Here is a 17,518-nt window from a genome sequence, read left to right on the forward strand (position 1 = left end):
AGGCGCCACCCGGCAGGCGCCGAGCCGGCAGCGGGCGGGAGATCCGCTCCGCCCCGCCCCCCGGGCGGTCACGTGAGCGGGACCCGCCAATAGGGGCGGGACGCCGCGAGCGCAGCGGGGACGGGGGGGTTTGGCTCCTGGTGTCACAGGCATTGGGGGTCGGGTCGGGCGAGGTCACCACGTCCTTGGCAGCTGGCGAACAGGATAAAGGATACAGCTTCAAGCTATGCCAGGGGAGGTTGAGGTTGAACATCAGGAGGAATTTGTTCACAAAACGGGTGGTTAAACGTTGCAATGGGCTGCCTTGTGAGGTGGTGGAGTCACCGTGCACAGAGGTGTTTAAGAAAGGCTGGGTGTGGCACTCAGTACGCCGGTCTAGATGACAAAGTGGTGGTCGGTCACAGGTTGGACTCGATGACCTCGGGGATCTTTTCCAGCCTCGCTGATTCCGTGATTCTGAGGCGGTGGGGAACGGCAGCGGCGCTCCCTTGTCGCCGCCGGGCCAGCGCAGCTGTGTCCGCCTGCAGCCGCGGTCGTGGGGCGGCTCCGGGGCTGCCCCGGCGCTCCCCCGCAGCCCCAGCGCGGGCTGCCGGCGGCCTGCGGCTCCTGGAGGTGCGGCTGTCGGCTGCGGCATCGCCGTGGCTCCTGGGCCGGCGTCGGCTGTGTCTCATTAAAACCTTGCGGAAAGGAGGGCCAGGAACGCTGCGGGAACCGGGCGGGACGTCGGGATCGCTGTGGGGATGAGGGGGCTGCGGGGTAGAGGGGAATTCAAGGAGGGCTTCTTCGTGCTGAATTGATTCAAGGATTAGTTAGTGGGTGTTTTCAGTTTTAGAAACTACTGAAAACTTTACTCGAGCGTTTTAAAATAAGGTGCGAAGGTGACGTGGAGGAACGAGGAAACGGAAAACCTTTACGACTTGGAAGAGATGGGGACCCAAACCATCGTAAAGGATCAAGATGTTGAACCTGGTGCTGTTAAAGGGGTTTTATTCTGCCTTAACGATGCCTTGATCCTATATTAAACCAAATTTAATTTTGGTGTCTCATGGGGTGGGGAATGCCCACTTCGCGTTTTGAACCAGGGGACAGGCACTCTCTGTGGTCCACACTAGATTGTTTTACAGTACACGCTACGCTTTACTTGAGCAGTAAATTTAACTTCTGGCGGTTACCGTCTTTGGAGGAAAAAAAAAAAAAGTCCAATACAAATGGATCAGCGCGAGGGGCGTGTTTCTGGACTGCAGCCCTTGGACTACACCTCCCGGCCTGCACCGCGCCCTCCCAGGAGCAAAGAACTTCACGATTGGGCGAAAGGCGCACTCGAAACGCGCCAATCGCGCTGCGCGGTGTTCCGCTGTGCCGGGTCAGAGCGGGCTGCGGTGGGTGGTGCTGGCGCGCTCGTCCCGGTGCTCATCCCGCGGTTCTTCCCGGGCCTCCTGCCGTGCTCCCCCCGCCGCTCTCCGCAGGCCGCGCCGCCCCGCGGGACATGGCGGCGCGGGGCTGAGCTGCTAGTCCGCCCACAGACGGCTTCTGCGACGGTACGGCCCTGCCGGGGAGGGGAACAGGCCGCGCCGGGAAGGGCCGTGAGGGGGCGGCGTGTGCGGCGGAGATCCCCCCTGCTTCCCAAACACATCCCGGAGCTCCTGTTGCCCGCTGGCTGCGAGACTAAGTCTCCGCCGACCGTGGGGCCTGGGAGCTGTGTCCCGGGGCCTGGTGCCACCCGGGCTGAGGCCTCGGCCGCCTGGGGAGGGCTGGCAGCGGGGTTGTTGGTGGAGGTTCCTGTCCGGGGCCCGGCAGGAGCACAAAGCCGAGGGAGAGAGCGGCAGGGGGACAGGACTGCGGCTTTGGTCTCAGAGCTGCCAAGAGGAGGCAGGAGCAGGGACCTGGCTCGCTGCTGTGCCCGACTCTTAAATTCTAAATATCTTATTGTAATTTTTAAGACCACCTAATGTTTTTAATTTAAAAAAATGCGGGAAGAGGGCGGGGCCGCGAGTTTTGATGGAATTGATTGTTGCAGATCATGAAGAAGAGTGAGGATTTCAGATTGTCTCCGGAGTCGAGGCTTAGGAGAGAGGGAGAAGGGTCTGGGAATGGCAGAATCACTTAATGTTTTGGGTTGGAAGGGACCTTGAAGAGCATCCAGTTCTACTAGTTCTACATCTAGTTCTACCCCCCTGCACTGAGCACGGACACTTTCCAATAGACCAGGTTGCTCAGAGCTCCATCCAGGCTGGCCTTGAATGCTTCTAGGGATGGGGCATCCACAACTTCTCTGGGCAGCCCGTTCCAATGCATAAGCAGCCTTACAGCAGTTTCTCCCAATATCTAATCCAAACCTGCCCCCTTTCAGGTTAAAGACATCACCCCTTGTCCTATCGCTATGTGCCTTTGTGAAATGCCCCTCTCCATCTCTCTTTTAGCTGCCTTCAGATGAGTGTAGCCTAATGGAATAGGAAGGTTAAAATTTGGTTTTGTGAGTGGGGTTTTTTTCAGAGGACTAAAAGGAAAAAGACAAAAGGTGATCAGGATGGAAAGAGTTCTAGGAATGATCTGGTGTTTGGGACACAGACCTGGAAATCAGAGACTTTGATTAGCATCAGCTCCACACCTGACTTGATTTTTAAGTCTTGAACAACAAGTTCCTTTGTGTACTATAGCAAATAGTTAATGATACTTAACAGAGTTGCTTTGACTTTGTTTGTTTGGTGGGTTTTTTTTGCTGAGGTTTTGCTTTGTTTTTAATATAGAGTTTTTTCCTTTGGAAACACAAACTTGTATTGGCTGAGCTGTTGTATTTCCCAATTGATATCTTTTTGATTTCTGATAGTCAAGAGGAATAGTCTGGAGACTAATTATTGGCCTGCACTTTTCACTCTAGCAGTCTCTTTCCTGAAGTAAAAAGCATTGACTTAGAGGTTAACAGCATTTTTTCTATGTGAAAATGTCAGAAATTATCATAATTCAAATGCATATTTATAGTTCATTGTTTTTATGTTCCTCAGAGGCCAACCTTCAGTGAGGAAAAACTTATGTAATATTGGCAGATGATGGTAAAAGAATGTAATCACTTAAAATGGTATTTGTTCTTTATTTGGGGGAAAAATGAATGATTTAGCAGATTCACAATGTGTATTCATTCCCACTTTTGTGCCTTAAGCTACTTGGCTGAGTTGGTGCTGGCAACAAACAGGACTACAGTTAGCATTTAGTAATTTCAGAGGCACGAAGAAACTGTTTTTTTACACCGAGATTGTAGCATTTTCTCTGAGCAAACCTGTGCTTTTGTTGCCTGTTAAGCAGTTATTATTAAACAGCTCTGCAATCTGATGCTCTCAAGCTAGCACGTGTCTCCTTTGAAATTGATCTGGTGCTTTGGACTTCGACTGGAGCAAGGCGTGACCTGCTTGCTCTCCTCTTGTCGAGGGATACTTGTGAAAAGGAGAAGAAACAGCTCAAGCCCAGCCTCTGAAGCACTTTTTGCCTTTGAATGTATGGCATTACACTGATTATTTGATATATAGATGAAGAATAAGTCTTGATGTTCACTGTTCTTGATGCACTGGTAATGTTTTGTTGACTTTTGTGGTAAATTTTTCTGTAAATTCTTTTGGTTGCCAAAGCTACTCTGAAAATACTTTCATTTTGCACCTTTACACACAAGGATGTTTATAGACTTGCAGGGTGCCTTGTGAGAAAACTGGATTTATGGAAAACATTTGTCACTAGTGTAAGGACAAAAAACCAACATACAATCTTCCCATAAAGATTGACTGGTCTGAAATAACATATAGGAAACAAATAAAAACCTTATTAACCAAATCTATCTGCTCTCTTCATGGGAAGTTTAGATTTCCAATTTATAAATTTCAGAACCCACATCCTTCTCGATTCCATCCACATTCCATGAATTCTAGTCTTGGGTTTTTTCTACCTTTTTTGTTTAGAACAAATCATTGCCTTTGTGTGTTTTTTTTTTTTTGTTTGGTCTATGTTTTAATCGATGATAAATGTTGTGATAGTAGTAATAAATCTTTTTTTTCAGCAGGTATTTTGTATGAATGGTGCAGCAAAGATGAATTCTGCTATGAGTGAGGAGCCTGATGCACTGTCAGTGGTTAACCAGCTCCGAGATCTTGCAGCTGATCCATTGAACAGACGGGCCATTGTTCAGGATCAAGGATGCCTGCCAGGTCTCATTCTGTTTTTGGACCATCCCAACCCTCAGGTTGTTCATTCAGCTTTACTAGTAAGTATTTACTAGTATTTACTAGTAAGATATTTCTATGTTGGTAGGGCATTTTGAAACTTTGTTAAACAAGTTGTTTAAACAAGCAGTTTACAAACAAACCTGTTTAAACAAGTGAAAATGTGAAAAATAATGCCTAGGTATTATTATGTGAAAAATAATGCCTGGTTGATACTCATTACATGCATTTTTACATGCATTTTTTAAAAACCCATGTATTTCAAAAATGACACATTGTTCCAGGGGATTTTTTAAAAGATATAGATTTACTATGCATTTTTTCCCTAATACGGCTGTTTGAATTTTAGTGTGGAGGGAGTTAAGGACCCTTAAATCTCTTTCTTAAGATGAAGTCACAGAGCTTGGTAAATATGGACAGTGATGTAATAGTCACATTATAAAAATCAAAATCCAATCCGAGGGTGTCTGAGGTTAGAAACAACCTCCCCAGGTGATGTGGTCCAATCCCATGCCCAAATTAGTGCACTCAGATCACAGCTCATGGTTGTGTCTGTTTGATCTTGAGCACTTTGAAGGATGAAGATTCCATGACCTCTGTGGCACACTGGTCCAGCATTTGACCAGCCTCATGGTGTTAAAAACAAACAAAACCCTCTCAAAACTGAAAGAACCAACCAGCCCAAAATCTATTAGTATCTAATACAGCTTGTTTCAGCTTTTGCCTGTTTCTTGTTCTTAATCGTAAATGCTGGAGTCCTGATTTCTTACCCTGAATTGTAATATTTGCTTAAAAATGTGTTTCTTCCTTAGAAGTGGGAGAAATGAGTCAGAATTTAGGCATTTCAAGAGTTGGGTTAGACTTCCGAGATTTTGAGTTACTGATACTTATGTGATGCTCTTTGTTTTTATTTATGTAATTAATGAATTGTAAAGAATGTAAAAGAACAAGGAGCTCTGGCTTTTACATGCAAGTGTGCATTATTCTTTATATCACTGAGACCTATCTGTGCCATAATTCTTTGTTTTTCCATTTGTGTTGCTTTCACAGTGGATATTAGTGGACTTCATGGTCATAAACTTTAATGACTCTGATTTCTGTGGAGTTTGGGGAGGGAGGTCCTGTAAGCCAGGAAACCTGTGTCCTGCTAATTATTTTTTTGTTTAGCCTTGCCATGGCATTTGGAGTTGAGTTTACTGTTCTTGGGAATGTGTTGCATTGGTTTTCTTCCCAGTGTAGTTTCCTTAGGCTGTGATTTTAAAAGAAGTTCTTGTTTGGATGTCTTTTTCCTTCCTTTGTTTTGTTGGGCTGTGTATTCCCACAGCCTGCATGGGATTCACAAATCAGTCTCTGATCATGTTATAAAAATGACTTCTAATAAAAGGACTGGCTTTGTCAGGAGTGGTGAGGACTAATCCAGTCCGTAGTGTGGTTCCACAGCTGCTGATGGTACTCAGGTTGTGTTGGAAAGAAATCTCCTTGGGTGAGGATGGGAGGCACAGGGCTTGTTCCATGTAGAGATACCCTGCAGTTAGAGTGGATTAAGAATCGGGATTTGGAGGAGACCAGGATGTGGCTGCAATGAGAAATGGATTAGTTTGCTGTGAAAACATGTTCTGGTCTGCTACTCACACTCCTTGTGTTCATGACTTCTTGAACTCGTTGGGTTCTGAAGGTTTGAGTGTCTTAGCTGGCAGCTTTTTAGATCTTCATGTTTTATATTTTTCCGTCCTGAAAAGTCTTTGTTTTTGTAGTCTACCTGTTGGTCAGAAAGTGCTTCAGTTTCAATGGGAATCATTAAATGGAATGATCTTCCGTGAAATGTGTGCCTAATAAAGGGATGTGTAGTAGTGACTTTAAATTTCTTCTCGTACTACTCAGCAGTTCCTGTACCTGAAATTGTAATAATCTGTATAAATCGTAGTAGGTCCATATTTAACTTCTTGGATGTGTTGTAGAACTTTTCAGGGAGGGTGTTTCTCTCTCCGGGTGCGGTTTCAGCTCAGTAGTTTCTTTGTATCTGATGAAAAAGTGCTATATATTTTCTATATATTTCTATTTCAGGTTTTCTCTAGTCTTGATTTCAGAAATTCTTTATGATGTACTTCAAATATTAGAAGTTTTGAATGATTTAAATTCAAAAAATCAGCAGTAAAACAGGCAATACTATTTTTTCCCCCCCTCGTAAGTTTGGCCTAAAATTTTATAAAATAGGCCCCTGAAGTTAAGGAACTGCTTTAAAATTTCACATAAAAACCATCAGAGATCTCTTTTTATTAAGACTGGCAGCAGTGTATTTTATATTAAAGTATGCAGGTAGTCCCATTCGTTATGAACTTACTTTATGAACTTACCTATGTGAGCCTTAAAGCAAACGCAGGTAAGTGTATAGCTGAACAGCAGCTGAGCCAAAGTTCATACCAGTAACTTTCCCTATGCTTTCAGTATACTGAATTTACCAAGTGTAAATGATCTCACTTCTTTGGAGGTTCAGACCTTTGTGTCTCCCATGGGAGGCAGGAGGAATGGGAACTTCCAGGTGTTGAAAAGTTGGGTCAGTTAAGTTGGTCTCATGACTTTGGTCTTATTTGAGCTGTGACTCAAAAAAATCAGCTGTTAAGAGAACAGGTTTTTCTTTGTCCAGCTGAGTTGCATCCTTCCTGAATTGCCAGAATAAAAGTGAGAAACTTGTTACAGCAGCAAGGATACATTTCAAAGCATGCAAGTTAGTTGTCAGCTATCAATTAGTTATTTCCCTATAGTTGAAAAGTAAGATAATAAATGCATATACAGCATTTATAAGCTGCAACTATTGATACTGGTCCACATCAGGAAATAACAAAAATCACATCTAAAGTTCTTATCGTGCCAGGCAGCAACCAGAGTTTCTTAATAGGCAATAAAACAGTCTTGTGAATTTCACCTGATATGTGCTGAGGAAGACTTGTAAAAAACAAACCTCAACGATTAGTCCGCTATTTCTGAAGGGATTAAGGAGGGATGTTATTTTTAAAGCAGTTACTGAGCAGTGTAGCTACTACATGACTATATATAAAGACTTGGTGCTCTTCTAAACCCTGTGCCACAAACCCCATTTTATAAATCATTGTATTTGTGTATTGCAGGATTTTTCAAGTGCAGTTCTTGTACCTACATCAGTAAAACACCTTTGGAGACTCCTTCTAAGAAAACTTTCTCAGCACAAACAATAGAGAGATGTTTCATGAGAAAGACTGACATTTTAATTGGAAGAGTGTTATTTTAGGAGCATCATATGAATGTGCAGTTACCAACTGGGGTCAACAGTGTAAAATTGTGCCAGGAATCTACCTTGAAAGTCAAGTAAACAAAGCCTTGGGCAACAAATAAGTGTAATTTCCCAGTTTAGGTCACAGTAAGCTAAGAAGCTTGCTGCTGCTTGTATTCTTATTCCTGCATGGAATGATGAAATTGCAATTAGTCTTCAAAAGCTTATACATGTGTCAGACCTCTTTTTGTGGACAGTAGGAACTTGGTAGTGGTGATGTTTCTAGTACTGGGGGAACCCACAGAATTGATGGAAATTACACTGGAGGCATCATGTATAAAAATTACTTTAGATCTCAGGTCATATAAATGTTTATTGGAAGGGGCTTCTGGAAGTCATTCACTTCAGTTTCCTGTTTGAATTGGGACTGTCACCAGCACTCAATCAGGTCAGTTGTAGCTTTGTCTCGTTCATTCTGCAGTTTCACTAGGTCATCTGTTCCAGTGTTGTACTACCTTCAGAGGGAAAAAGCTTTTTATAATACCTGATTTGAGCTTCCCAAGCTACAATTTCTGGCTGTTCCCCCTTGTCTGCTGCTGTAGAAGAAAGTTGGGCTTGACCATGTTTGTAAAGGCTTCTTGCATAGCTGTAGACAGCTGTTAAATTGTCCCTCAGGCTCTCAGCTGGTATAAACAAACCCAGTCTCTCAGCCTTTCCTCCTAGATTAGATACGCTGTGCTTTCTGTGTATTTATAAAAATAAAATAATTTTTTAATGTTCATAGTAGGTGATAATTCTTTCTCTTCCTTACTAGAGCTGCCTCTGTGACTGTTTTTGCAGATGTGCACTAACAGAAATGACTGATAATGTACTGGGTGAGTTGCTGATCTGCTGTGTCCCTTCTCTTTTAGGCTCTCCGCTATTTGGCTGAGTGCCGTGTCAACAGAGAAAAGATGAAAAGTGAATTGGGTATGATGCTCAGCTTACAGAATGTAATACAAAAGTAAGTTTGCAATAGGATGATGTTGGATCCAAACAGTGTAAACATAATTGTGATACAAAGTAAAACTTGGACTGAATTTGTATACTGAGTTTCTAATATTTCCTTGTTGAAATCATGTGTCTGCAGACAATTAACGATTTTCATTTTATAGTATTTTGAAGTAATTAGACCCTAGCCTACAAGAAATATTAATTTGCAGGTCATTTGCCAAACAACAAGTTTTCTTTGCCTTGTCACAAGATAACTAATTTTGTCCCTTTCCTTCAGGTTCTTTTATAATCCTTCTCATCTTTATATAAGGTTCCCCTGCAGTAGTGCATTTAAAGAAAAGATGCATTTGGCATCTGCCACATTTATTCCCTGAACCCCACCTTTGGGTAGGGAATTTGTTTCAATGTGTATTTTTAGTAGTAAGTATCTCCAGTTCTGTGTTGAGAACATCTTGCAGGTGGAGTAGAAATTACTGAGGTTTGTAGTGGTCTCTGATGTCTTTGTACAAGGTGTCAGATGGGTTATGTCTCTTAAAATTTGCGATTGTTGGATTTTCTCAAGATTTTTAACTGCTGAGTCTTGAATACTGGAAGATCTCTGTGTACATGCGCATGGAGATGGTGCACCTGTGCAACTTAATCAACAGAAATTTATGCGATGAACTAAGGTGAATCACTATTCAAAAGAAACCCCAACAGCCTCCTTCAAAGATTAGACTGCCGTAGCAAAAATGAACTTGCCATCAAACTGAAGGTGATTATTTTACGCACAATTTGGTGTTGGAGTGTTCTGTTGGAGCTCTGGACTTTGGACATACAAGGAGCTGTTTCATGGGGGTAAAGTCATGTTGCTGCATTGAGATGTCTCAGGTGAATGTTTATAGAATTATTTAGAATAGGGTAAAACACAAGTGAAACTGTATATTAAATATTCAAGTAGAAATGCTTTGAGTATTTTAATATGTTAGTTGAACCTCTGTCACTTGTGCTGTAGATGTAGAAGTTTCTTTTGGAAAAAATGCAAGGCTCGACTCTGCTAGTTCCTTCATCCCACAGCCCCGCCAGTTCTTGTCAGTGAGTCCTATTATTACAGGATGTTAAGGCATTGGAATGGACCTTAAGGATCATGTAGTCCCTACCCACTAGAGCAGGTTGCTCAAGGCCTTGTTCAGCCTGGATTTGAACACTGCCAGGGTTGGGGCACCCACAACCTCCCTGGGCAACCTGTTCCCGTGCCTAACCACCCTCAACAGTAAAGAGTTTATCCCTAATATCTAATCACTTTCAATTTGTACCCATTGCACTTTGTCCTATTGCTCCAGTTCCTGATGAAGAGTCCCTCTCTGGCTTCCCAGCAGGCCCCTTCAAAAACCAAAAGGTTGCAATGAGGTTTCCACCTTACCTTCTCTTCTCCAAGCTGAACAGCCCAAACTTCCTCAGTCTTTGTAAGGGAGGTACCCCAGTCCTCTGATGTACTTTGTGGTTCTCCTCTGGACTTGCACCAACAGTTCCATGTCCTTACATTGGCTGCACCAGAACTGTGCTCAGCAGTTCAGGTGGGATCTCACAAGAGCAGAGGGGGAGAATCACCTCCTTCAGCTTGCTGGCCACCCTGCTTTTGATGCAGGCCAGGATTAAGGATTATTCTTGGGTATTACAGGATTATTGTTGTCTTTCCCTCTGTCTGACACTCCTTATCTCTATGTGTAAACCTGAAGGAGGGGAGATTATGGTCTGTGATATAGGAAATATTACTACTGTTTACTTTTAACTGCTTCATTAATTGTGCTAAAGCTAAAGATGATTTATGTATTGGCACCAAATTCAGCATTAGGCCTGAATATCATCTCGTGATTCACCAGTTATGCAAAACACTGAGATTTAAAGCATATGTCTTAAAAAGAAAAATGAACGAAGTTATTAAAATTTAGAAGAGATGTGCCAATTTCTTTTAAATAATGTAATAATTGTAACTTTTGAAGTGATAACTGTTCTAATATGATGTATGGACAGAAAAATTTATTTAAGTCTTATGATATTTGCATTTTCTAAGGGCAAACATAATTAAGTGAAATATACAGAAGTCTTTGCAACTTTTGTAATACCAATAAGACCTGAAACATTTAGGTAATTACAGAAGCATGTGTTTCAAGAGAACTTAATTTTAGTGTAGATTATGTGTCTAATTAGAGTGCAGAGACATACTGAAAAAGTTGTTGAAAGGGGAATGGTAGTTCATTATCAGTCTCTGTAGCTTGCAAATATTACTTGGGAAACATGAAAGAATTTTATGGAAATCTCTTCAACGACATTTTTTTCTAGGTTTCAATTTCAAGGGCCAAAAGAGCAAAGTTCAGATATGTGCAAAAAATGAGAGATAAGTCAATGAAAACTGGAAATCTTGTAGGTGTTTCTTTCTTTTTTTTTTTTTTTTTTTTCTTCTAGAAAGCTCTTTGGCAACAGTAAGAACATACGTTTGATTTGTATGCTTGTAACATTTGGAAAGTGTGATATCATGAAAATTTAAATACATAGCATCTTCAACCACAAGACTTTGTCATGTGCTTGTCAGGATTTTAGGTTTTAATGTTGACAGGAAATGCTGAAGTTAAGTTTTTTACTGCCTGCATAAATATGGGGAAAGATGGTAGAAAAGTGCCGAGAAGATAAATGTAGACTTATTTTTATCACAATTAGGTTTTGAGGTTTTTTGTTAGAGTCTGTAGGGCAGAAAACAAGGTCTCTACTGTCTTTGGTTTGCTTTACAAAATGCAGGTTCCAGCTTTTTATTGATTTCAGTTTACCAAAAGATATTGTAGTCTGTTGAATTGAAACTAGACCTTAATAGATGCTTTGGTCTAAATGCCTTCATGCTCTCTGTTCCTGTGTACTTTCCAGAATCTGCATATTTAACTCATTGTTCTATCTAAAATTTTTTTTTTTTTTCAGAATTTAATTTGGGATTTAAATTTTTTTTGGTAATGTGTTACAAAAATGCAAACAAATTATACAAAAAAAGATAAGAACTTCTGTCAGAATTCTGCTTTTCTAGTTTTTGTTTCTTCCTTTCAAGTGAGACAGAACCCAGCATCTGGTGGATCAGGAGTTGTAGTCACTGGCTTTTTGCTCCTGACAGATGAAACACATCCTGTCATCTGAATAGTTCCTTTTCACCAAGGATTTTTCAACTCTCACTGACCATTTTCTCACTCAACTAAATAATATTCAGTGGCTTCCCCTGTTTAATTCTGATTTATGACAAACGATTCTGCCACTGATAAAGTTGTGGTATATCTTCTCAAGCAATGAAATGGAGTGCAGGCAAATCACAAACTGAATATTTGTCATATTTCAAACTTAAGTTCAACAGTGCTGAACTGACACTGTGCTAGGAAGTAGAGGCTTTTTAGAATTCCAGGTCTCTTGCTTTCAGTTACACAAATCCTGAAGTTTGAGGGCTTTTCTCATCATGTGTCTTTTTATAAGCCTTGAAGGTTTCTGTGTTAGAGACATCAAGTTCAGATGTGGAATTTCTTCTCATAACCCAAGTGCAGCTAACAAGTCTATCAGATCTTTAAATGATCAATGCCATCAACTGGAAAGTAGTTGGAATTGGTTTACTACTGATGGCTTCTTGTTAGTAGTACATCGGAGCCTCAGGCACAAGCCCCAGCCTTTTCATTGCAGGTAATACACAACCAATGGAAAAAGTCTGTATCACCTACTTACCCTCAGTGTCATGATGGCAAAATACTGTTTCTTTCATGAAGACTGCTGAGGATGAGAGTTGAAATTGAGTGCCACCTGTGTATGCAATCATAGAATCATAAAATGGCCTGGGTTGGAAGGGACCTTAAAGATCATTGAGTTCCACCCCCCTGCCTTGGGCAGGGACACCTTCCACTCCAGCAGGTTGCTCAGAGCTCCTTCCCAGCTGCTGTTGAATGCTCCCGAGGATGGGGTATCCACAACTTCTCTGGGCAGCCTGTTCCAATGCCTCACCACCCTCACAGTGAAGAATTTCTCCTGTGCTAGGGACCTCAGTGGTAAGCAGTAAATTGCACTGCATCATGAAAAATGGGTAGGAAATATTTGAGACATCTGAGTTTGACTGTTCTTTGAGGTACCGTCATGTCTGCTTCCATGACTTCTCAGTCTTCTAGTATTATCTGATCAACTTCTTGGTGTTTTGCTTATTCTAAGTGTTAAAGCTCAGTTGTGAAAATCATTGCGGCTCCAAACTGATGTCTGGCTGACTCCTTAGTTGATACTACACTTAAGGAACAAAGGGTAAGTTTCAGGTTCACTGTGACTGATTTTCAAGCTGGATGAACACTAGATTTTGCCAACAGAAGAGTAACAAATTTCAAATGTAGATCCTGGAAGTTACAGGTTCTACAAGAGAAGTATGGAATGTCAGCTCTGAGAACCACAGAATGAAAATTTGATGGCAGCTAGATATTTTATGTTTCGGATTTGTTTTCTGACTGAACTTGATTTGGAACGCACAACTTTCTAAGCTTCTTCATGTGAAAGACTTCATAGAGTTCCTCACTTTCTAGGACAGATGAAGAGCTGTTTCAGCTTTCATGGAATACTTCAAAACATTTTTCAAGTATAAAAATTTCTGACTCCCTGTTCTTCATTTGTTGCTTTTTTCCTTAGCAAGGGAGATTTTTTTTTCCTTCTTTTGTTTGCCTACATCTGCATATTTTTAAGTGAAACGATGCATTTTTCCATGTTATAAGCTAGGAGTAAAGCAACTGTGTTGTAGAGATAGCAGACCTTTAAAATATCTACCTGGAGGTTTCCAACCTTCTCTATTTTTTTTTTTTTTTGTATGGCTTATATTACAAAAATGTTACACTCCCTTGTCATGGGTACATGCAGAAGTGTTTGCATAAATAGATAAAAAAGGGAGAAGAGATTGAAGCTCTTTGAATACTGGTGTTTCATTGTATTCCAGCAGTCATCAGCAGTTATTTAATATTGAACACTGGTTTAGTTGCTGGCTTTATGAATTGTGTAGAGGACTGAATGTGTCCATATGGACTTTCTAAAATTGTATTAGCAGCTTCTAGAATTAGAATTAATTAGAATTTATTGCCTACAAGAAAATACTTTAATTTGTGTTCAGAGTGAAAGTGTCTTTTGATGGACAATAAAGGTCAAAGTTCATAATTTTTCATAATCTTTATGAGCAGCATAATGGTACTGTTTCAGTATAACTAGAATGTATTTTAAAAAAACCCACTGATGAAGAGTCAATATTCTAAATAGCTCTTATTATGGAATGGCAAATTACTGAGAGTAAAATTCCAATTACTTAGCTAAAAGAGCTTTTCAAGATAGTCTTCCTTTGCCAGGTTGTCAGATTTAACAAGCTGAACTAAATCCAGTGCATTAATCAGCTCTTCCAATTTATTACTTGCCTAAGAAGATTAGGGCAATTAATATGTGTTTAATTAGAGTCCCTTGCAGATCTGGGAAAATACATGCAGTCTATAATTGCTGACTTCTTACTCAATTTTAATTTTTGGTAGTCTTAATTACCTGCACTTTTTGAAAATTTAATTATTCATTGAAACCAGCAAAGTTTAAATTTATGATGTCTGACCCAAAAAAAGGCAAAAGCCAGGTACTTCACATAGTATTTATTGAAATTAAAATTGTAGGGATGTAGCATGACAACAATAGTTTTATCATTTTTTGTTGTGTGGCTTACTATATTTTCTTCTTTGTGAGAGGATGAATGGTTGGGGAAAGGCAGGGCAAAGGCCATATATTAATTAGGAAGTTGGCAAACTATGTATTTAAAGGGATGTCTGATGATTAAAGGGAAGTTGCCACATAGCTAGCTTCTAGATAATACTTTGTGAGAAATTACAGTTGAAAAACTGTGAACTTCTTACATATAATGCATTTATGATGTTAATTGGAATACTAAAATTCTGATCTCCAAAGGAGAAGGAAACAGCTTTTTATAGACTGTAGAGATTTTATTTTTCTCTACCTGAATCACTTAGTAATGCTGTTTTTGTAATCCTTGGCGTGTGAGGTTTCTTTAACACATCAAAATTGAGAAACAGTTGTGATTGGGTAATGGGAAGCATGATTCTGTTGCATGATTATTTTTGAACTCTACACTACTTGTGATTCTGCACTGAGAAGTTTTTGGAGAAAAATACAATTACCGTAGGCCTTGGATTTTGTGTGAGCAGTAGGTTCCAAAAACGTTGGTTTTAGTCACTATTTCCAAATTGGAGTGTATCACCTGGAGGAGGAATAATACACACATTTCTTTCTGTTCCATGTTAACTTTCCTGGCCTTTTTTTCCTGTTATTTTTCCTAATAAAATGACACCCTTAGTTGCTGGTGCATCTCTGGGCTATGGGGCTCCAGTGTATTTATTGCTGGAACAATGTGTTTGTTAATAATAGATGGTCACAGCAGGAAGATGCCTGCAGGCTGTTCTGTTTAGCATTGTTAAGCAAAGTAGCTTAATATCCCCATCTCCTAGATACCCTGAGTTTCTTTTAAGGGATGCTTTTATTGTATATTTTCTCAATGTTACAAGTTTTGGAAATGAATTGTTTCTTTAAGTTATTTTTGAGAAAGCATCCTCTGCCCCCTTCCTCCCCCTAAATAAAACAATGAAATATTACAAAATGTAGGAGACATTAGGATATCCTCTTTAAAAGTACCCCATGACTTGTTCTGAATAACTGAAAGCTCCTTATGTCTGTCAGAGGCTTTCTGATACTTGAAGGAGGTTGTATCTAGGGGAGAGGGTTTAATGTAGTGAGCTACCTCAGTTAAGAGTGTTCTCAGTACAGGTTTCTGCTCTTCTTGTTTGTGGATCATGACAAACTAACAAAACTTCAGACTTTGGTTCAGCAGTCTTTGGTTCCTCTAGTGTATTTCAGTGTTAGTAACCATATAGGAAATTATGATCTCAACACAGAGGTGCAGGCATAGGGACAAATGATTATAAATAAAACACAAAAAGCATTACTTAAAATCCTACTGTTAGAATACTGGTGTTAACCTGGATTTAGTCATAATGTAATAGGCTTTCTGGGAGAATATTATGGCTGCTCTGAGGTAAAGAAGGAAGGTTTAAAGTCTTGGAAAGATGGATGTCATTTGTAAGCCTAGTCAAAGACTGGATCATCAGCAATTCAAATGTAACTAGCGAATAACTTGCAATTTATATGTTGAAATACTTACTGTGAGTTTATATTTTGCATGGGTTAAAGGTTTGTTTTGAGAGGTACAGTTTAGGATAAGCTCACTGTGTGTGTAGCATTGATCACAAAAAACCACAAAAGCATGACCCAATGGAAGGGCCTCCTTTGTGCTCTTACAAGATGTACTTTTGATATTAGTGGGGTTATTTTTGGATTTTTTTTTATCTCAGGACCTCTCGGCAGTCAGAGGCATTACACAGTCATAATTGCTACTTTCGTGCAACTTGCTTAGTGAGTTCTATCTGATCACTACTGTTTCTGTAGAGGTGTTTGTAACCTCTAGTTTTGGATTTTTTGTTTTCTATTTTTTTTCATTCTGTTATGTGTGTAATTCCTATTGCAGTAGTTTTGGCTGCAGTCAGAAATACAGTTTGTTTTGATCGTTGTTCTCCAAGCTACTGCTTTTACCTCACAATGCTTCACTTGGTGTCTGGCATTTCTAGCAGGACTGTTGGATGTGCAGCTTTACAGTGCCTGATGTAATGTAATTTGTAATTAATGTAATGTAATGTCTCAATGTAGTCCAGGTACTGTGCTTCCATGGACTTTTCAGAGTACCAGTTCAGTCCATACTGGTTCAGTAGAGCAGCTTTTACTGTGCTACATCAAAGCATTTGCACGCTCCATGAAACAGCAGAACTTTTGTTACTGGTTTCTGTGCAGCACTGGCAGTTGATGCAAAACTTTCTCTGACACGACAGTGCTTGCATTTCAACAGCTTTTTTTGCCTCTTTTCTTTGATAGAAATGTTCCGTTTTCTTAGCATTTTGAGTATTTCATGTTAATTAATTGACAAAGAGTGAGGTAACAAAGTAAGTAGCTTTACTGCAGTGTTTTTATAAAAAGTGTACCTGCAAGTTCTTCAAAATCATGGTCTTTGGCTGGTCTACAATGACTGGCTTAAGAATATGATGACAAGCAGTGAAAGTAGTTACCTATCCACTGGAGTGCCTAAGTTCTATGGTGGTGATTTATGTACAATTACCAAATCATAGGTTCCTAAACCTGGAAGAGAATTTTCAGTACCTGTTACTGAGTAAATAGGCATTATTCTTGCTTTTCTGACAGAGGGAGGGCCACAACCATAATTGCTTTGAGTGCTTTCTGTTTAAATTTGGAACAAATCAATTGGGAAGCTAAAAATGAGCTAGTTGCTTTTCCCTGTAGGCAAAAAATACTGTGATGAGTATTGCAGAATTTAAAAAATAGAGAACTTTGAAACACTGAGAAAAGGTTATTAAGTATAAAATAACGTTAATAAAAACACATCTGTTTAAAAGCCTTTTATGCTCAATGTGTTAGCCAGTTTCTTCTTTATCTAGAAATCGGCTGAAACAGGGAGTTAAATATTTTAGAAAGTAATTTAAGCTTAAGATGTTTTTATGTCCTATTTTTTTGCAGACTTTGTATTAAAGCAAATAGGGAACTCAGAAATGTGGATTTTAAAAAAATGAAGTGCTTTACAGAGTGAAACACAAAACTATGATATGTTAAAAATAATAGAATCCAAGCTGGTATTTAAATAACTGCTGACTGCAGGATAGGAAACAAATACTATAATGCTGAACTTAGTGCCTCAAGATCTGCCTGACATGGCATACCAAAAGGCAACTTCTTTTCTTTTTGTGGTGCAGTTCTGTACCTATGTGGAAGGGTAGAGTTTTAAGTGGATTGGCAGAGGAGTCAGGATTAGTAATGGCAACACAGGATGCCTTTAATGCTCAATAAACCTTGTCATCAGCTGGTGGTGAAAGCATTTCAGGAATACAGTGACCTTCTCTGGTTACTATTGAGCTTACAAGAAAAAGTGCTGAGGTAGGTT

General features: G+C 40.1%; 1 protein-coding gene across 2 annotated transcripts in view; it reads left to right on the forward strand.

The window, feature by feature from the left end:
• Window positions 1–1,128: 1,128 nt before the first annotated feature.
• Window positions 1,129–17,518, forward strand: part of ARMC1 (armadillo repeat containing 1) — a 32,442-nt gene continuing 16,052 nt past the window's right edge. Inside the window, exons 1-3 of one of the 2 annotated variants that reach the window (XM_066180588.1) lie at window positions 1,129–1,538; window positions 4,043–4,246; window positions 8,364–8,455. In XM_066180588.1, the coding sequence (XP_066036685.1) occupies window positions 1,209–1,538; window positions 4,043–4,246; window positions 8,364–8,455 (626 nt within the window). In that variant the 5' untranslated portion in view covers window positions 1,129–1,208. The remainder of the gene's footprint in view (window positions 1,539–4,042; window positions 4,247–8,363; window positions 8,456–17,518) is intronic. The other variant, XM_066180594.1, reaches the window with a different exon arrangement.

Source organism: Chamaea fasciata, unplaced genomic scaffold (genome assembly GCF_029207755.1).
Source record: "Chamaea fasciata isolate MVZ Bird 193981 ecotype frontalis unplaced genomic scaffold, bChaFas1.0.hap1 SCAF_1, whole genome shotgun sequence".
NCBI classification, from domain to species: Eukaryota; Metazoa; Chordata; class Aves; order Passeriformes; family Sylviidae; genus Chamaea; species Chamaea fasciata.